At 36.6% G+C, this 22,081-nt stretch overlaps 1 protein-coding gene across 2 annotated transcripts in view; it reads left to right on the plus strand.

The window, feature by feature from the left end:
- The window catches only part of Pgant9 (polypeptide N-acetylgalactosaminyltransferase 9), a 136,273-nt gene that overhangs the window by 105,056 nt on the left and 9,136 nt on the right, over positions 1-22,081 (plus strand). For both annotated transcript variants that reach the window (XM_066726943.1, XM_066726944.1), the window contains exons 6-10: positions 17,234-17,403; positions 19,425-19,738; positions 19,925-20,123; positions 20,241-20,410; positions 20,692-20,820. In XM_066726943.1, coding sequence (XP_066583040.1) covers positions 17,234-17,403; positions 19,425-19,738; positions 19,925-20,123; positions 20,241-20,410; positions 20,692-20,820 — 982 coding nt within the window. The remainder of the gene's footprint in view (positions 1-17,233; positions 17,404-19,424; positions 19,739-19,924; positions 20,124-20,240; positions 20,411-20,691; positions 20,821-22,081) is intronic.

Raw genomic sequence — 22,081 nt, forward strand, 5'->3', positions numbered from 1 at the left:
ATTTATAAATCTTTCCATGAATATTACAATATTATTTCCGGTAATAGTTGATATTTTTTTAAGTTAATTTGAACATCAATACACACGCAAAATAGTTATTTCACTGCCTGTAAGCATTGATTGTTAGAGAGGCAGTAAAACTCCAAGCTGAGTTTAGTATAATTTTATGAAGTTTTTATCGGTTGAAACATGAAGTGTTAGATGGCGGGTGATAAAAGACACCTTTCGAAACTTCACAAGTATATAATACTACATAAATTTAGGTGTACATTAAGTTAAAGCAGGATATTGAAAAATTGGTAATTCCTGAAATAATTCGTATAGGAAGATTCCAGAAATGAATTTAATCTGGTGAAAGTTTAAGCTTTTCAGTTGCAGGAAGTAGAAGGCTATAAAATTCCTACATGAAATTAATTAAAAGTCCCGAAAGTTGAATCGGTTGGGTAAAACCCAGACATAAAATTAATCCACTTAGGCATTTCACGGCATAGCTAAGTTAGCTAGAATTTCGAAAGGGGATGATTATTTTTGTCGAGTGTGATTTTGGTGGAGGGGAGGGGGTGGGAGTGGGAAAGTCAATGCAGAGAATTCAAATTGGCGCACAGTAGATTGACTTCGTACAATCTCGAGCGAAGTTTGAGTGGGTGGAAACGATTTGGCTGGTCGACCCGGTGAAACTTGCTACGAGGTGGAAGGTTCGAAGTTGCGCGGAAGCGGATAAGGGCGACGCAGTGTGTAAGTGTAATGGCCGTGGGGGTTGGTTGTGTTAAAGGGGTTCGTTCTGGAGGGGGTCGAGGACGATGAGACAGGAGCGGAAAGGATGCGAGAAGTGGCAAATAGGTGGAAGGGGCTGGTAGGGCTGGAAGAGATATTCGGCACTTTGAGGGTGGAACTAATGGCGGAGCAAAGTGCACTCGCGAGGACGTCACTAAAATTCAGTGCCTTTGTACATTCTTCCGTTGTATAGTATGTGCAACGCAGGGAAAAAGAGAAAAAAAGAGAACCGCGCTGAAGAACTCTAACACGTGCTCGAGTATGCGTGAAAACCAAAAAATTCCAGCAAACTCGCATGTTTCTCCAGAGTGTCTATTCTGTCACGACTTTTCCATCCTGACACAAGGAGAAAATATCACCGTAAAATTTCACCGTGTATCCGCGTATAGTTCTCATCGTTTCTTATTTTTATATACATTCGTGTGGGGAAAAAATTAATAAGGAATTATTGTACTGGAAATAAATAAATGTAAACATATTGTACCTCTGAACTGCGGACTCTCGCGCTTAACTTTACTGTTATATTTCTTTGTGTAACTGTTAAATTTTCCTCATTCTCCTTCACAGTTTCACATTTTTAGCCACCTTTGCAGCTTTATGGACTGAGAGACATTAAATTTTTATTTTTACCGTATATTTTCATGAAACAATTTTCTGCTCTGCTTTTTATTTAAAAGAATGTTTCTATGCATGGCTCGAATTAAATATAAGCAAACCCTTAGTCCGATCGGAAAAAAGCAATCGGATAAAAGGTAAATACTTATCGAAGAATTTGGTTGTCGTTGTAGGGGTCGATTGTCGTTTAATGGTGGAACGCATTTTTCATGTTTAATCCATGGACTAATGAGGATTAGGCCGAGCTGGTTTGTTCTGGAGTGCTGTCCCATTTAAGAAGAGCGAGATTCAAACTAGGTGCATTACGCCCGCGGGACTTGTTGGAAAGTATCCTGCCCTTCCTCGATGCTTAAGGCCGGATTCACTTTGACTTATTTCTCGAGAGAAACGGCTAAAACGGCTAGCTATGGCAAAATCAAGGATAACTTTCCCTTTATTCCTCGTGAAATAAACGAGCCCGTCGGGTATACATTGTTACTTTTATGATGGATGGCAATAATTATTATTTTAACCGTCAGTAATAGAAAAATGTGAATAAAATGCTAATATCTCTTCAGGTCCCATGGATGGAAGTGCTACGATAAATTAGTCCAGTCATGCACCAAGTTTGCATTAATTCTGCATAGCCGCTTCCCTCGCTAATATTTAACCATAAATTCATTTCCGGAAGGATAACCAATGCTGAGAATGAGATACTTGATTGTATGGAATTTTCGACTCCACTGTATTTTCATACAATCCATCTCATTAAATTCCTTATAAATTTATGTAACAAAGCTTCGCAACCATTTATTTTAAACTGGTGAAAAATAAAATTAGCTCGTTTCAGTGGGAAGCTGGTGTACTGCATTTGGAACAGACTGTGATTTATGGTAGTTTCGGAATGATCGAGAAAAAAAGGTCTTGCCACTTAGCACTTTATTTTCTTGTCAGGATTAGACAGACCCTACTCACCTCCTAGATTCTATCGACGACCTTTCTCCTCTTCTCCTACTTCTTCTTCTTCTTCTTCTTCTTTCTCCTATTCTTTTTTGTCAAGCGAAATTCACGACAGCCATAGCTATCGATTCGAAACTGTCTTCGAACTCTTCGGACCATTTTGAACCCTGAAATCCTAGTGATGTATCCTCAGGAGGAAAAAAATATCGTCCTTGCGATTCCAAAAACTCCTATCAAATCCAGCTACTCTCTAGCTTTCGTTATTATAAGATTTGAAAAGGTCATTCGTCGAATGTCAGGCTTCGATTGATTCTCAAAATTGTACTATAATTCATCGTTGCAATGCTTACAGGAATTTCAGTAGATACCTTTTAAATCATTTTTACGGCGATTAATTCTGCAGACAAATTAATTTGGTTCATTTATCTTTATATTGAGAAGCAAAATTGAAGCGATCTATTACTTGGCGTAATTATTGATGCAACGAAGGTTATTAATTGTTAGTCAGATATCTTGGGCTAGTAATTCACGGCCGGTGTAGGTTGGACACAAATCGTTAGAATGATTTATTGCAAAATTTAGAGCGCGCACGGTTTTAGCACCTTGGGCATGTGTCCGGCTATCTAATCGTCCATCTTTTATAAGAACAAAGGTGCGGTTAATTGAAATTGATCAAAGTAATTAAGTTGACAATGTTTCTGCATGTTATAATTCAATTTACAAGCTTGTCTCGTCAGCTGTCACTGTACGTCGAAAGCATACTTTAAAGCTTATTTCATTTGACCTTTATTACTAAATTTTTCGAATTATTTTCAAATATAGTCTTATAATCGTTTTCTTAATCAAGGGCTCAGTTAATTAAATGACATGAATTCTATTTCAGCTAACTTATTTCTATTCCTGTAAATTAACTTGACTGATTTTTCATTGGAAGGACAGTTCTGGGAGTTATTTCTGTCTTGGATAATTGAATTTGGCTAAACTAATTAAGTCAGTGATTCTCGACACCTGGCCCGTTCTCATACCCATTTTCCGCTTATCGCACGAGCTGTAGCAGACGACGTGAAGCTTGAAAAGTAATAGATACTTTTTAGCAATAATGTAAATGAACTAGTAATTTAATATGTTATATGACTATTTATTCATACTCACTAAATAGTTCAGAATTTATATCCCATGAATTTTCTCATCCGTAACTGTACTTTGTTAATTTTAACCGTTTGTGTGGTTTATAAGGATCCTAAACTAACCTATAACAATTCCTGAAAAAAGGAATTGCAACGGAAGTTGTATATTGAAAAAGTTGGTTTATTGAAGAAAAAATTATGGATAGAGATAATAAGTTTTTGTAGCAAAGGAGGAGTAAAAAGAAATTTTAATTGAGAAGAGACATGAAATATGGTACAACTCAAACTACGAATCATTATCGGTACAAAAGGGATGAATCATGCGAAGTTTGCGATAAAAAAGGCAAAGAAATAAAAGTATCCATAAAGTATATAGAATTGCGAAAGAAAAGAAAAAAGCACAGATTTTTTCTCCTTTGGATTGTTTTTCGTGCAAAAGCTACTTTTTCTCGTATATTTTTCAGCTTATACCTAATTAAAATCTGTTCACTGTATATTAGACTACTTGAATTCTCTTTGCTGACTCCTCAAGAGTTCTCTAAATAAGTATATAAATGTATCACATCAGTAGTGCACTACTAAAGTAAAAACGAGAAAGTTAAAAAAAGACATGATAAATATCATTGTTGTGCTTCCAGAATATAAAGTAAGGAAAACGCATCCTTTCAAATTTTCTTATTATATAAAACCAGAACATTGCAGCGAGAGAAAAAAGTCATTTTTAAGGCTCTCGATGGCTTAGCGAGTTGACTTATACTTTATATCAAATAGTTTTCAGCTTGTAGCTGGATATTACAAGATGTAAGTAAGTACGTTTGGCGCGTGGTCATACTTTGGTATTAAGAATAGCGTTGCTTTAAGACTCTGTTATTAACTACGCGCAGTTCTTAACGATCTGCTTAAAGGCGCCTGAGAACCTCTTCCCTGAATGTCTCCATTTATTTTCTCCTACTTTATTATAGCCATTTCCTTCCCTCATTCTCTATATTTTCTCGAAAAGCATCTCCTAAATTTATCAACTGTATGGGAAACTGCCTGAAGCACACCAAACATCTCATTAATTTCAACAAATTGTTTAAAAATTGTTGTCTTGTTTCAAGTGAAAGCTTAATTTGCAATGACCTTCTATATCTACTATTTATTATAATTGTAAAATCCTAAAGAAGCGGCGATGAGCTGTTCTTTGAAAGGATATGTGATAAGATTTCTAGGATAGTTGGCAGTAGTCGACAAGTATAAAAGATACGTATAACTACATAATTTGCAGTGGAGGTAGATAGGGCCAATTGGAAGTCTCGAAGTAGCAACGAAAAGTAATAAGAATCGTATAGAAGCGGCGCGGGAAGTAAAGTTTTCCGGGACCTCTCCAAATATTCTTTCGCAGTTTCCTCGTTAGGTATCCTTTTGCAGGAAACTGCCGGGCAAGCATTGTGCACGGATGCTCCACCCTCTTCTCCTCAACACACTTTTTTATTCTCAGAGTTGCCGCAGTTTAACGATTTTATTTCGCGTGGCAAGTAAGCAAGATGCCAGTTAGTTTTACACAAAAAGGTGTTTTGCCCGAGTTAAGAAAGTCGTATAAAGAAAGTTATAATGAAAGAAAAGACCAAATAGTATTGTTATAAAATGAACTTGTCTCAGCTCCATCTATTGGCTGCTGCTTGAATTCTTTTGCAATGATATTTCCTCGATCACGTTTTACGAGGCGAACGCGTCACGTGCAGGTAAGACGCTGTAGTACCGTGCTTGTGCTTCAAGAAACTGCGAATGTCTCGTAAAAAGCAACGGCCAAGAAGATTTCCAAAGAATGAGAACCTTGAAAATTTCCCTATAGGCCAGCCAGCACCATCAGTCGTCTTCCTTTTTTTCATATTCCTAGCCCTTACCATTATCCAAAGTATTCTTTTGTTGCTATTCTGATATGACGATACGAATGCCCCAATTCTTCGCATTTTTATGGAAAATAAAAGCAGCTCGTCTCATGAAGCAGCAGGATAGAAAGAATTCAGTCCCCCGAAAGCTTCGGAAGCATCCTTTTAACATTATATCGCTCAAAGTAAAGAGGCTAAGAATTATGAAGGAGATACTAAATAAATCGGGAAAAATTACGTTAACACTATAAGAGAAAGGATTATTAATAGCCTTTATGTATATATATATATATACCTATTTGATGAACAGTTTTTGGAGAGATGTCGAAAATCGTAAAAATGCAATGAGTTTGATAAAAAATGTACGCAGCGCTGAGTTTCATCTCACGTTAAGTGGATACCGATTGCAGCGGGACTAGTCTGTGGCAACAAAACACATCGGCCGTTAATAACCCGCGGAGACTTGTGATTTATGGATGCCAATTAATCTTACCGCGCGGATATATTCGCATTTATCGGTTTGTTTGCACGTGAAATATCGAAATGTCGTTCTCTTCCCTGATTTCCCGGATCTCCGAAAAATATTTTCTTTTTCCGAGTAGAGTGTGAATATTGTGAACACGGAGAAATGCGAAGAATGTTACGAATTTCAATTGCGAAATTTCGTGTTCGGGATAGATTAAAGGGAGTATAAGTATTATTGCCAATATTCCTGTACTCGTTGATGCTTAAGTTTTCCAATAAATCTGTTGTTTAGTAAAACGTCTCTGTCAATGGATGCTTCGTATACTTCTATATTTGCAAACTGGTGGCAAAACACGCATATGCAGCCACGTGAGACAACCTACAAGCGTATAGTAACTTTAAACGAACGTCAACGAACTTGCGAAATTGCACGTCTGCAGCTGATGCCTGCGAATTAAAAACCAAACGTCGTTCTGCGCCTTCCTACAACTTGCAAAGCTAGACCAATAAGAACTCGAGCGATACAAACTGCAATCGATAAAAACTTGCAAAACCGAAACAGTTTAGCAGTTAGTTGAAAAAGCTCTTAATTGAATTGCTGGCCAAATAAACTGAATAGATAGCATGTTTAAATTTAGTGGAATAATGAGACTTGGCGTGATTATGGTGATTAGTAATGGCGAACAAGATAATAAGATATTATTGTTTAATTGTGTGTGTATACCTAACTATTAAATGGATATATATAGTTGAAATGTTAATTTTGGTATGTATACCAAGAAATCTGGGAAAACTACTGTTCGGACGGTTTAGGAAATGACTTTATATTCTCTCAAGTCTTCATTGAAGTTGTAACCAAAACCCTGAGGGGCTCCTACTCTTCAGTCTGTTCCTCTAAAGTTTCTTCTCTCTCAACGTAGTACACCCTATGTTGGCTTCTAACGTTTGACGTGATTCGAAGCATGCTTTGAAACCTTATCCGTCTTACTATAAAAACCAAGCTTATTAAGTTTTGGTCACCTCGAGGACTCGACATCTTCCACTTAACACTTGAGGAAGCGTTGTTACGAACCATCGACCAGAAACTTCCTTGTTGTTTTATCAAAATTTACGATGCGAGATAGTTATATGTATTTTCAAATATAATATCTATATAATTATATTTGTGCAATAAATAAGCCACAATGTGTTTCCTAGTTGATGAAGAAAACATTATATTATATTTACTCGCTAAAAGCTCATAAAGTAATTAAACGATCAGGTAAATCAATTTTATTTTTATTACAAATGAAGGAAATACTACTAATTAAAGGGTTTTAATGCGCATTGGTATATGAAATCATGAATGATTATCCAGTATTGCTTAACTTCAAATTATTTTCGAATTATAATAATATTATTTATTAATTCTCTCTCCTTTTTAAACTGAATACACTCTACTCTCTTTCTCCCTTTCTCTCTTTCTGTCTTTTATTCTTATAGTGGTTTATGTATCGTGTCCCTTCTGCAACTTTGGCAATTTGCAAATTGAGTCCGATCGAGGTAAAAGTTTTCTTTCAAAACTTCAAGGTGAAAGACTCATCAAAGTCTAACAAATCAAAAAAGACGAAACTGTATACGAGCTGGAAAGAGTGCATTAATTAAATTAACAAACAGCTGGAAAATAATACTAAAGTGCAAGCTGCAAAACGATATTATAGAATTTCGATATCTTAATATGTGCAATACGAAGACTAGCATACTGCTATACTGAAGTATGTGTAATACCTATAATGGAGATAATTAGTACGTTCAATTGGTTGCATGGCAAAAAATAAATGGCTCGATCGAACGTTTTGGTGAGATATTTCGGGCGTAGCATGGCGTCGAATCCCCAGTCTTTTTCAAGTACTGGGGTGAGCTCACCTCATTGACCTGGTGTCTAATGAGCATACACCTGAGTGCCTCCAGACAAGTGGATCCACACTTACATTCACAAGTCGGGAATACCCCTTCCCGATGTTTGCACTGCAAAGTCACTTTGAGACAAATCTCCGCTATCGCCCCAACCTCACTTACAACCCCATCCCCTTTACTATTCTGCCACTCATAGAGGAAGTACAGTTGACTGCACAAATATTGGCGAGCGGCATTCTACAGGATGCACCAATCGCTGTGATTATGCAGCAACCTCCTATTGTTTAAACTGCAATTACGCATTAATTTGTCCACCGAGTTAGCTCTGCTTACCACATGCTTCCTAGAATTCTAGAACGCCATTAATTAACCGACTTGTTTACTATGCTACTTGATTGAACAAATCACAGTGGTTTGTAGCACCTGCCATTGTAAATGCTTTCTATTCGCGTCACTGCTTATACTTGAATTTTTACGTTAACTTTTGATTAACTTCAAAATTCGATAAATCAATAGTTTGCATGGAAAGTTTTTTATTCAGCTACGACTTTAGGCTGAATAATTGGTGTACCGTTAGGTGCTTCGCATCTTGGGAATATGGGGATCACTACCATTAAACACGAAGTTTCAGAGAGAACCAATGAGATTTACTTTGGAAGCTGTCAAGGTGACAGGTGCACTTGAAGATAATTTACGAGAATCTAGCATTGAGTTTACGAATGTATTTTGAACTTGTGGATATGATTGTACTAGCTAGCACGCCCTCGCAGATGCTTCCAACAAGACTCTTCTCAGTCTTTTGCATCTATGCATCGCCGTGAACAGCTTATTGCAAACCCTTTCAAAAGGTACCGTTCTTTTTTCTTTGTACCCTACCTTGGCTTAATTAGACGTAGGCACATTCAAACCCCTGAAGTTTTTTCGCCGTGTCAAACTAACCACGAATTTAAAAAGAAATTAAAAAAAATATATTTTATATCATAAAGGAAGTATTCACTTCAATCTTTTGTAAAAATAAATATTTGAAAACTTGTAGAAAGTTGTCGTTTGTAATGGGGTAAAAATAAATCAGGAGAAGTTATTAACTTTAACGTAATTAAAAGATACGAATATTGAGAAAAATTAAATATTTATTCGTCATTTGTTTACTCGTTGGTAACGATTGGGTGAATCCATATTCAAGAGGTAATATCTGTACAATTGTTTGTATGTTGAAGCCAACAGTAGACATATGTATAAAGGTGTGGTTGGTTTTTCCTTTCTCCCCGTAGTCCAGCATAATGTTTATATGCTTAGGTCCGTTGGGGGATACCTTACACGAGAGTGTCTGATGACACGTCTTTTCCATTTCTGGATACGTAAATGTAGCATATACCGTTTCGTCGATTGTTACTCCAGATGCGTACTGAATAATGGAAGAATACCCAAGATACCTCCATCTTTTTTTTTTTATAGCATACAGGAATCTTTTTCATACAGTTAAAAGCTACGCTCATCTTCACTTTTATATGAATAGAATAGATGCGCTGATTATAAATAAAATAAATACATGGGAGGAGAAAATTTCAAAAATACAAATGTACATTGCAAAATAATGTTATGCGAAGCAGCTTGACTAAAAATTTTGCACAGGTGTTGAAGATTTCATCTCCGATTATGTTCCCTTATAGTTTCCACCAAAACTTTCCTAGTATCTTGACTAGTTTCGCTGGCAAAGTTTAGGGTACTAACTTGCTGTAACTTTTGAACAATAATTTTATCGAGGCATAACAAATTTCTATAGGAAAAATTCATTTATGAGCTGGCCGCTGTACAAGGTCGATATCTTACATTATCGTTGGCAAGCAAGTATTTTGTATCAGGGAGTATTTTCTGTAGGTTTCTTGTAAGTTTTCGGATAAAGAGGCAGGACTGGGTAAGGAATGCATAGGCAAATCCCCGAGGCAACAGGAAGGAAAAGATCAAAAGATTACAGTGCATCGATATCGACGAAAAGGCTGGAAACAGCTCAAAGGAACAGTTGGGGATGTAATAAAGGTAGCTTCAGGGGTTGAAATCGAACTGAAACTAATATTTTTACTTTCCCAGTTTGCGGAGAGAACGAGGGGTGGAGAAAACGAGAATAATATCTGTGAGAACGTTTTCTACCTTTCAATAAATGATTTACATTGATTCTTCGATTCTTTCGTCTGGCATTATGTTAAATAAAATTAAATGGAGCTCTTATCTTTCAGAATCGGAGATGCATGGCTTCTTCAAGCTTCATTGTGAATTCAATATTTTAAAGATATTAACTAACTACTCTACAACAAATTGAAAGTATGTCTTTTTTGTCAGATTTCATATATTTTGGAAAAATATCGTTATAATATATTTATTTGATCATTGTCGAGAATACTGATTGTATTTTAAAATTATATAAAGGAAGCAAAATAAAATTGGTATAAATCTGATGGTTGATTAAGAGAAGTTCGATGGAGGAATCAAAGTTTTTTAAAAGTCTTTGGAGTTGGGACCGCAAGATTCGTTTAAGAATTCTTGTGATGCAGACATGGGATGGGAGATCCTTGGCTGAGTAAAGTTCGATAAGGGAGGTAGCCTTTCATTACCCGCATTACGATCCGAGCGTTTGTGCATGCAGCTAGTGCCAGATTCGCTGAGTCTGTCGACGGTGAATCTGCGGGAAAGGAAATGACGTCACCCCAAACCCCACTATCCGTTCTCGTCGATTCACCTAAGCTCAATTCTGAGGAATCACAAGAAAAGTATCTCAATCGCATTTACATCGGAAGTTGAACGATTCATTGATACTGCAGATTTTTTTTCGCAAATGAGCGTAATAAACTTTTAACTCTCAAACCTTTATGCATAAAATTGGTTTTTCCTTAATATAACAAAATAGTCAAAAATAATCATAATAAAGTATTGAAATATTAGTATGTGTTTATTTATTAAGTCTGAATGAAGAATTAATAACATATTCCAAGTAAAAGTTTCCATATTACAGAATATTGGTTACTTAACATTTCCCCTTTAAGTTTCGTGGTATTGATTGTTCTGCTGGAAGGGCTTGACTTTTAATTTTTTCTCTTTCTCGTTAGCAAGTATATTTTATTTGAGGACTAGCCCGAGTTGTTAAAAGATCCTTAAAGTTTTGTACGATCGTTGTATATTTCTTATGATTGAAAATCCATTTTTAATGATTGTGCAATTATATCAATTTCTGTTGAAACAGTATTGCCTACTTTTAATAATTAATTTTACTTTTTCACTTATAGTAGATACTCTATATGTATGATATTATTATTTCGACTAATTTTATAATTTTTCCAATATATTTTCAGAATTATTACTGCTAAAAAGTAGGTACTTAAAACCATGAAATTTGTTCTATTTAGCTTTTATTAAAAAAATTGTATACTTTTATTGAACTTGTTGCTTAAATACACAAATACATGACGATCGTTTTGTATTTTAATGGTATACATTTCATTACACTGGTCAGTTAAATATTTAAATGGCGTGCAGATTCACGCAATTTTCAAACTCAGTGTTTTGTTCGGTATTCATAGCTAAAATTATGAGTGGCCGCTATTTATGATTAACGCGATGTTTCTAGCAGGGGATACACAAAGCGGTGTATATCCATACATATCTACTGCGTTAATTATTTATGGGGTTTGTGGAGTCTCGGTGGCGTGAGAACTGCGAAATGTCTCTCGTCGGGGACAGCCTGTTACCATATTAAATAATTTACTTCGATTGGAATAGATTTTAGTATTTTCTATAAATGAAAAAGTGCTACCAATTAAAGAATGACTTCAAGATTGAAAGATAAACAAAACATGTCATAATTACACAATCATCATTGTTTGGATGAAAAAAAATGTTGAATATGTGTCTACATAGATGCTCACAAATATCATGTGTTAAAGCAATTTGTGACTTCTTTGACAGCTAATGTGGAAACAAAAGCTGATCTTTTGAGTCAAAGCAAAAGGGTCCTTATTCATTCTACCTCTTTCCTCTCATCGAGCGTACATTTATAAACATCAACCCTTCAAGCACACAAACGCGATAAACCTCTGTATCTTTCCGAACCAGTTGAGTTTCCGTCCCTCTCGCACTGTGCTATATTCGCTAGGACGAATTAATTGGTCTTGGACCGTGATTAGTAGGTCCCTCGGAATTACCACTATGGCCATGATTAATATTGCGGCGTTGCCAACTTTCGCACGAAAGATTAATAACGCTGGATAGGAGTTTTAATACAGCGACGACGGTTTGTCTCTGCAGCTTTTCCGAACTTTCATATTTCCGAGCTTCTCTACCTGGCCCCATTCCTCATACTCGCCATTTTTTCCAAGTTGATTTTTTTTTACATCCCTCCGCTTTCAGCAATTTCGCCGTTATCTCGACCACTGAATATCGACGAGAATTTTCCTCCCCTGGCCACTAAACTGACCAAAAAGTGGCTACACCAAACATTTTTCCCTATTGTTCTCTCTAGCTGAGTTGAGAGTCACTGGACTACAGGGAAGTCCAGCAAAACGATTCTTTTTTCATCCGCGTCAATTGGAAGCCGAACGGTGTTTTCCTTGTGCATTGTAGAAAGAGTATTGTCTCTCCTCTTCGTACATTTTTAAGGCATTGCAGAGCATTACTCCTGCTACGCTGCGAGTGTTCAAGAAATAATTAAGGACTCTGACAAGAAACACAAACATAAGAAGGAATCAATGAAATTTAAATTAGCTGTCCTGTTCTATGGAACAAAATGCTACTATTTGTTTTTGAAAATATTCACTCTGCCGTTCAGGAAATAATTTTTGATGAAATAAACGATTTTTAGACACTCCCCATAGAAAGTAGTAATTTTCATTCGTTCGCATGAAGATTAACATTGGTGCAAATGTAAATTATGAAATAATCATGGATTTATGTAAAAAATTAAAGATTAATTACTTTGTTTTGTAATAATTGTACATTTCTTATTATTAAAAAACGTATTATTTTCTAAAATTATTTTAACTAATATTTACAATTGAGCAGTATTCTCTAAATATTTTTAGAATTTTAAGCTGCAACACATTAAAGAGAAAATTAAGTTTAAAATGTCACAAGAAGCAGCTACGGACAATTATGCTAAATTTAGATGCAATATATAACGAAATAAACTCCTCTCCCTGAAGTAATAAAAATGGAGCGCTTTTATCCTCTTTCAAAAATAACGCTTGATTCGTTATCATTTGTTCCAACTGCAGAATTTTTGGTAGAAATTTAAGTAATATTTTATTATGAATAATCAATGGTACTTCTCTGTGTTATCCCTAATATATTTTTTAATAAAACGTTATTTTAAATATAACGTAATTTATGATGGAAAGCTCTTATTTTTTTGTAGCAAACAATAAATATATATTTGTTTTAATACGGATTAAATGAATTATTTCCGAATTTTATAACTGAAATTTGAAATAAACACTGATAGCCAATACTTATTATACTGTAAACTAGTCTAAACGAAATGTTGTTTGCGAGTAAGAACGTGTCATAGAGATATTTACGAGCTGACTCTACTGTCGGAGGTTCCTGTAATACCAGTAGCGTCGCGAATAATTATAACTTGTACGGGACATGTACAGCCCTGTACTGGAGGGTCTAATTTATGACACCTTGCACCGTTCTCTAAAATAAACTTATGTCCTTTCTAAGTAAGTATACCCTATTCGTATAATACTGCAACATGGACAAAAGTCTTCAAGTGTTGATTGAATCACTTGTATGTATTATGCATGCATAAAAGCTACTTTCACAGCCATATAGGTACTATATTAATCTTAAAAGTGCTGAGATTTTTTCTAGTACTCTAGGTTTGAGACGCATGGTTTGCTTGGAAATTAAATCTGCAAGAGTTTTACCTGGGAAAAATTGCAAAAGCGTCTCACTGGTAGGATTGAAGCTAGTGAAAGTACTCGAGCATTAAAGAGCCGTAAAGTCAACGTTTTCCTACTTTAGCCACAGAACACTCCCTAAATGCTCTCACGAGCTAAGATGCTTGTCACATCAGATTTAGCAATTTAGCAGGATTGTTTTTCGTTAGTTTGGTCGAGAATTTTTGGAGTAACGATAGAATAGATGAAGATCCGCAATAGGCTTATTGGTGTCTCCTGGGGAGATGTTATATGACAGAGTAAGGATTATTCGTATAGTGGGGATAAGTTGGCCTGCTCCCAAGGAGGAAGCGATAGCAGGTCTCGAAGACTACGTCTTAAGCAAACCAACTGTCTCCAGCAATAGTTTCACAGTGGCTAACGAGCGCCATTGGTTCGAGATGCCGATAATTATGTTAGTTTCTGGCGCTTCGTGACAGTTTCGGACACCTGGTAACGAGGGTCCTCTCCATCTATCCCAGGAGATTTCCGCTATACTGAAAAATCGATGAACACTGTCCCTTATTGATAAGTTCCGTTAGAAGTTCCGTAATTCGAATTTCACAGTGTCGTTCACCAGTTTAATAAATGAATTCGCTTAGTGGTCTACCGGAACTGATCGAATTAGCAAACGATAAATTTAAGCTTGATGCTACCAGTGACTGACGTTGCTGCATCTTGTAACTGGATTTATATCAACTGACTTGATGAAGTTGAAAATTCTACGTTGTGCAAGACTAATGTATTCAAGTTTAGATTAATTGAATGAAAAATGAGAGGATTCGGAAAATGTGATCTTATAGAAGATAGGAGATTCTGGTAAATGGAATGTAAACGTGGATCCTTGTTAGTCCAGCGAAGTATTCCATCGCGAACTGTTCTCCTAACCATACTGGGATGTTTACTCATTACAGGTAAACACAATCCATCACCCCTTTCCATTCTTGTTACGACCAGGACGCGTCACTTAGAGTTTCGATTCACCTGCCACCAAAGCCTCTACATGACTAAAAATCCGTAGAAAGCCAACCCTTCGCATTCGATTTAACTTTTTCCCATTTTCACTTAAATGTCAGGACCGACCATTAGATGCTATCGATATTTCAATTATTTTAAGTCAAGCTGCTGTTTTCTCTTTGATAATTGGAAAATAGATACAAGTTGCAGGGGTAAGATTGGGTAGCTGAGTTTTCCTTGACTATACTGATAATATAGGTGTAAGAGTGTTGGCCGATTGGAAATAAACGTGAAGAGAGGGTGTGTCACGTGGCGCAAACTATCCGGAGATAACTGCAAGAAACGTAAAGGCATCGTGTTATTATCGGGCCCATCCGGGATTTTATGATACACGTTTATGAAATTCCCTGCTAACACTCAGCGATCTTGCCCATTGCACCTCGTGAGATTTTGTGTCCTGTGTATATAGTACAACATCGACCCAACTGATATTGTCTATAGGATATCTTCAAGAACGGTCTTCGCAGCAATTTCACCAAATCCTTCAAACAATGACTAAAAAACTTAAGTATTGCTCGGGTTATTTTCAGAATGTTGTACAGGAAAGACTGATGTACTTTTATTAGAATTCTGTTTCTCGAAAAGAAAATGGCTTCTTAGAGAGATGAGTTGGAGAGAAAGTTTAGTTAGAGCAGTGTAAGGGTAGTTTGAGGTGAGGTTTCGAGAGAGAGTGAAGAGGAAGCGATGGATATATATATATATATATATATATATATATATATATATATATATATACGTGGATAAAGATATCTAACGATTCTGCGATCCACGATTATATTCCTTGCACGCTCGCGTGCAGGAACTCCCCTAAGTTAGCGCGAGCTGCTAAAACTTTTCGCGCGAGGTGAGAAACACTTTATCATGGGTATTCTCGTTACCCCTACCCCAAAAATTTACCATCCCCAGCCATTAGGAGCTTTACGAGACCCCGTGGAACGCGCCAGCTACAATATCCTCGGCTTCGTCTAATTGAAGCGGCGCCACCATTTTTTCCTCGCTCACTTTGCTAACAATAAATGAGGATACATTGTCGCCCAACGTGATTTTACGGTTCATGAAACCGTTACAGCAATATTTCTGCGGTTTCTCGCCAAATGAGCCATTTGCCCCGGAAATATCGCAGGTTCGTGCGCAAGCTCCAATTATAATATTACAGCAGTCGGTAATCACTCTTGAAAAGTCGTAAATGCTGCTCCAATGAAAATTGCCCCCTCGAAACCTGTCGTTAAACAATTGACCGACTAACGTGCTTCTCCCTCCAATAATAATTACTCTACCCCTGTTCTCTGTACTTTATAATTCATTCAAGTTTTTTCAGTTTTTCAAGTAGCTTTGACCAACCGTGATTTCACCATTCGGAGTACAAAAATTGCGTATGCTGGATTGATGAAGGTCGACCAGATAAGTACGTGGAATATTGGAGAGTTTTTGCGAGACCTGAGCAAGCTGAGTCCGAAATTTTGGTAAAGTTTATGGGCAAAGTCAGGCACGAAATAGAATCATGTCTTTTTTGGCGAAAATTTTTCTTCGGATGTGTAAACAGGAAAAGTTTTGGCAAGCTGTTACAGCCAACTGCCACCCGGCTCGTTAATTTCTTTAAACGGATCTTTGCGGGGTAGTTAGGAGAGGGGTGGAAGAGGGGTAAAGTGAAAAGTCGTTTAAAACCGGTAAAATCTTCAATCGTTTCTAGTCGATTGCTGTTCAACAGCGATATCCACTTTCTCGCCGACAAAAGAGTCTCCACTGTTCACCGTGAAAGGAAAGGAAGGGGTGTGGACGAGGGGGTAAACTGGTTCGAAATCAGACGTGGATATCGAATGAAGTTCCTTCGCAAGCACATTTGCCTTCATAGTTGGACTGGTAGTCCCTGCATCTTCCTTTTCTACCCGTTTACGTCGTCAAATACGCTACGTTTCCTGAGCTTACAAAGCTTCGTAGTGTAGAATTTTATCGCAGATATACCTCTAACATCCTGAAATTGAAATAATCAATAATTTGTAAAATTTAATCAAAACGTTGGATGATAATTCTTCGATAAAAGTAAATATTTTTGGAATTATTAATAAAAAGCGAAGGCAAATAATATCTTATGGATATTTTTTCTTCGGCTTTGTGATTTTTGTGATTGAATGCAGTACGTTTGGAGCAGCATTCGGTATTCCCAATATAATTAAGCATATCTCAGCAGCGTTTCGGTACTTTGTACACAGCTCTGTTTATGATTAACATGGTTTTGTCAGTATGAAGCAATTCACTTTGATGTAGCCATATATAATTTGCTCCTGTATATGTATATCAGTCATCAAATCTATCAGTAAATTGGATCAATATACATAATACAGGTTTAACAGAGGGATTGATTGCTGTACTAATATATGCATAATTTACTGATTTTATTTAATCTTACGTTTAATTAATGGCTCAGTACTATTATAAGCAACTCAGTACATTTGTACATTGTAATTATTACGACTCATCAAATATTGCATATACTATTGTTCGTACAATTTGTAATTAACACGAATATTATGTTTATTTATGCGTAATTTTCATGTTTATTAACGAAACAAATATTTATTTAATACATTTTATGTTACAGGTGCAAGGAGCCCGGCAGGTACCTCAAGGATCTTCCACCAACAGCTGTAATTATTTGCTTCCACAATGAAGCTTGGTCTGTTCTACTGAGAACGGTACACTCAGTCTTGGATAGATCGCCTAATCATCTCATTCAGGAAATCATTCTTGTCGATGATTTTTCAGATATGCGTAAGTACAAACAATGAAAAAGAAAAAAAAACAATTTAAAAGTTAATGAAAGAAATGAATTTGGTTTATTAAGACAAGAAGCAAAGTACCAGAGGATTTAGTATACATAGCTTTATTAACTTGCCCGAGACAAATAAAATTAAAATGAAATTGGATAGCATTTCTTGAAAGCAGCGCGTATCAGTCTTAGAGAAAATGGATCTACTGTGCAAGGGGCAGAGGGAGAGAGAGAGAGAGAGAGAGAGAGAGAGAGAGGGTTAATGGAGAAAGAGGGAGATGGGGAATCAAAGCGAAAAGCTAAGATCAACCGGAGGCTGTAGCCATAGCTCCCAGACACGCACAGGACTGTTCGCATCGATTCGGTCGGTGATTCGTTATCAAGAACAGCCTTTCGTAGTTTCACGATAGATCGATTAATCGTGATCCATCTCTCTTCCTTCCAATCTCGCGGTGTAACAACACACGACGTGAATGGAAGAGAAACTCGACGTTCCTGAATTCCACCGTTAGACGGAAATTTCGATACGTTGATACATAGCGATCAGGCGTTTTCGTGATATATCTCCTAGCCTATATTTTACCCTGTTATTCATTTGCCGCAAATCCTGAACTTTCATATGATCCAAAGGGCTCGTGCTTTTTCCTCACTCATGAAAACCGATAAAAAGAACCATTCAAATTTTCTATCACAATTTTATACTTTCTGATATATCTTTTCCACGCTCTTATACCTTGAAAAACATTAAATTATTTTCTAATTTACACAAAGCACCCGTTTCCTAATCGGAATATATTGGAGTTTTTAAATAATATATATCTATTAAATTGGTAAAATTTTCTACTGTTCAACTTTTTTAGCAAGCTTATACTTTAATAAAATCATATGCAGGAATTGAAGTCGGATAACCCCTTCTCTATGAATAAATACAGCCACGAAGAAGATGTTAAAATTTATATTCTGGTTATATCTTTATAAAATTTCTTTATGCTCTATATATGATTGCTATTTTAATAATTACAAGCTGCTGAAAGAAAACAAGTTCTGGCTCTGTCTAAATGAATGAGAGACACGATAGACTTAAATATTTATATAGAGACTTTAAATAATGGGTGCAGGGAAAAATAAATGAGAGGAAGAGAAGAGAAAAGTAGGCTAGCGGGACGCGTCCAATAGGAAGTAGAGAATGTTTAATGAAGAGTCTTCATCCCTTTTAAAGCTCGAGATAAGCTCTACTGTGGGCAGGAAGCGAGGCTCGTAAACATAGTTGTAACCCCAACCCTTTTTGAACCTTCGCTAGCCTTGCAGACTGTACGCTACGTCCCATTACTGCCTGATTGCTTTATCCTGAGATCTCATCCTATTCCACAAATAAGATTGCAGACACATAATCTATTCTTATACCTTTCAGCAGACTTTATATTTTGTACTCAATTATCTCATCAAAATTAGAGCTCCACCGAGTACTAATTCTTATAATTACACCATAACTTTTAGACGCACCCATTTATTTATTATTGTAATCAATGATTGTTATATGCCGGTGGTAAGCAATTATTTCTGTTGATAAAAAAGAAAGATTCTGGATTATTTATTCACCTCCGAGGGATTAGTATGCTTCTGACTAAACTTAATCGGGGACCTTTTCAGTTTACGAATGTAGGATGTTCGGTAGGTTACCAACTATTGTTCTTCGCGGGAAACGTTGATCCATTGAATCCCTTTATACTATCCATACTTAACCGGGATTCGGGTCACGAGTTTAGGATTAGCAGCTAGAATGCTCATAAAGCTATCCGAATGCGGAATAAATCACCGGCGTCTACTAATTACTCGGTACCCTGGATTTAAATGATGGATTTGCTTTTTCAAGGAATATACCGCTCTACTTGTACGGTTTGATCCTTCGAGCGAATATTCGTCAAGCCATGCAAACACATCATCGATTAAAAGTGATTTTTTAAATCGATATGTGATATGCATGTTAAAAGAATTGATTGGTGGGGTTTTCTTGATTCTACAGCACACTTGAAGAGGCAACTGGAGGATTACATGATGAACTATCCGAAAGTGAAAATCATTCGGGCACAAAAAAGGGAAGGTCTGATCAGAGCTCGTTTGCTGGGAGCTGCGGCAGCAAAGGCTCCAGTATTGACGTATTTGGACAGCCACTGCGAGTGCACCGAGGGCTGGTTAGAGCCATTGCTCGATCGGATCGCGAGGGATCCAAGAACAGTTGTTTGCCCGGTCATTGACGTCATCGATGATACCACGCTTGAATATCACTGGAGAGATTCCGGTGGGGTGAATGTTGGTGGATTTGACTGGAACCTGCAGGTAATTCAAAGAGACTATAATTTTTCTTTATTTCATCAAAATTTAACACAAGGATCGAATCATTTTATACTTCAAAATATTTTATAATGAGCTATTTGTAAATTTAAAAGCACATAACTACATTGACGTATTTACGAGAATGTTGAAAAAAAATCTGTAATCACTCGATAAATATTTGTACTCCAGTTTAATTGGCATGCGGTACCTGAGAGGGAGAAGAAGAGACATAAAAACCCTGCAGAGCCAGTTTGGTCGCCTACGATGGCAGGTGGCCTCTTCTCGATAGATCGTGCATTCTTTGAGAGACTCGGCACTTATGACAGTGGATTCGACATTTGGGGTGGGGAAAACCTCGAATTATCTTTTAAAACGTGGATGTGTGGAGGTAATTTAAAGGCAAACGTCTAACCATGACTCTCAGAGTTGTATACAGTGTTTATTAAAAATGCATCAAAGAAAAATATACCTTTATTTAGTTTTGAAGAAACTTTTTGTGATTAAGGTACGTTGGAGATTGTGCCCTGTTCCCACGTGGGTCACATATTCAGAAAGCGTTCGCCTTACAAGTGGCGCAGCGGCGTGAACGTGCTCAAGAGGAATAGTATAAGGCTGAGCGAAGTGTGGTTAGATGAGTATGCCAAGTACTACTACCAGAGGATAGGTCACGACAAGGTGAGTATACTTCACGGATCTACCTCCGTAACCTCCCAGTAGCCTCGCAGCAGACCTCTCCTATCTAGAATTTCCTACTTTTAGTCTCCGTATAAAATTGTCAATGTTCCATCTTCCAACAACTGGTTAGAGAATTTTCAATCTTTTACAAAAGTTTTATGTAGAAGAAAGGTCTCGTTTAATTTACAATTATATCAAGAAAATCTCTCCAGTTTATTAAAAGAAAATTAAACTTATCATTTTTACAGAGTCTATTAATTACTTTTTTAATTCTTCTGCAGGGTAACTACGGAGACGTGTCCGATCGTAAAGCACTGAGACAAAAGTTGGGTTGTAAGTCCTTCAAGTGGTACCTGGATAACGTTTACCCCGAACTCTTCATTCCCGGTGAAGCAGTTGCTTCTGGAGAGGTAAGGCTTAACAGTATCGAGCATGTTGGTGGAGGACTTAAATCTTTCAGAGACGCAGAGTTCGAGTAGAAGAGGTGAAAACGAAATGTTTTATGATCTTTTCACGATAAAATTTTACTTTGATCCATGAACGTGTGAAATTATACCACTTGGACACTTTCTTCCAGAAGAAAAATGCTGTTCACTGTACAACTTAATTAAAGCAAAGTGATCCCTCCTTTCATTCTTCGTCAAATCCTTTCTCGATCGCACTCATACCGATTTCGCATAAGAGTTATTCTGACTGAATTTTGAAGCTATTCTATAGTTCACTATAAAATGGATGAACTAATTAGAACGTTAAAAAAGAACTGGTCATTCAGACTATGGAACCACACGCATACACAATCAGGCTTGAAATAGGAAGGCAAATGTTACATCACACATGGATATCATGCACTGGAATGAATCGTTAGTGGTAGAGACTATGATCGATGCCAATGGGTTTGCGATAAAGGAAACAATGCCTTTGATTGAGAAACAATGTAGCTTACACTGACTCGACAATGTAGTTGAGGGTTTTGCGTGTGACTTCTGATTGAAAATCGATTCGTCTCAATCGGTATTAGCGAGTTCTTGCCATACTTGTCTACATAACCATTATATTAATCTAGTATTTCGTAGTTTAGTTGATAATAGTCAAGAACATAAGTGATCATTGTTATAATTACCCATCTTTTAATTTGTAACATAAGACATTAGAATAAGATTTATCTAAGCAGATCGCGATAAAGCAATGCACGATTCATATATCCAATGCGCAAGAATATTTTTGCACTGTACCATCAAAATGGAATATAATGAATAACAGAGTAAAGATTGGAAATCTGTTATGTGCTTGACATTTTTTTGATACGAAATACAAAATGCATTTGTTAACAAGGAAAAGTGAGCGAGGTGCACTGGATACGAATTGTCAACTAACTCGCTATGGAATTTCGCTACTTTTAAATATCGTGTTTGCACGAAATATTGCTTCCGCGATGATTTGCTGGCAGTGATTCTTTTTGCATCATTCAGTTTTCATTGTGCAGCAACATGCACTAGCACTCATTGATTAGTTTTCGCGACTGGATTTTTTTGACGTGCCCCTAGTTTAAACTCTTAATAAATTTCATAGTTTTTCTCATCTAGCCTCATAGCAGTAGTATAGTTCCGTACATTCCCGTTGTTATATTTTTCTGTCAAACATTGGCTTATGTTAGTACTGTTTGTGTTGACA

This window comes from Prorops nasuta, unplaced genomic scaffold (genome assembly GCF_024137725.1).
Source record: "Prorops nasuta isolate Cenicafe-Biocafe unplaced genomic scaffold, Cenicafe_Pnas_1.2 PNAS00005, whole genome shotgun sequence".
NCBI classification, from domain to species: Eukaryota; Metazoa; Arthropoda; class Insecta; order Hymenoptera; family Bethylidae; genus Prorops; species Prorops nasuta.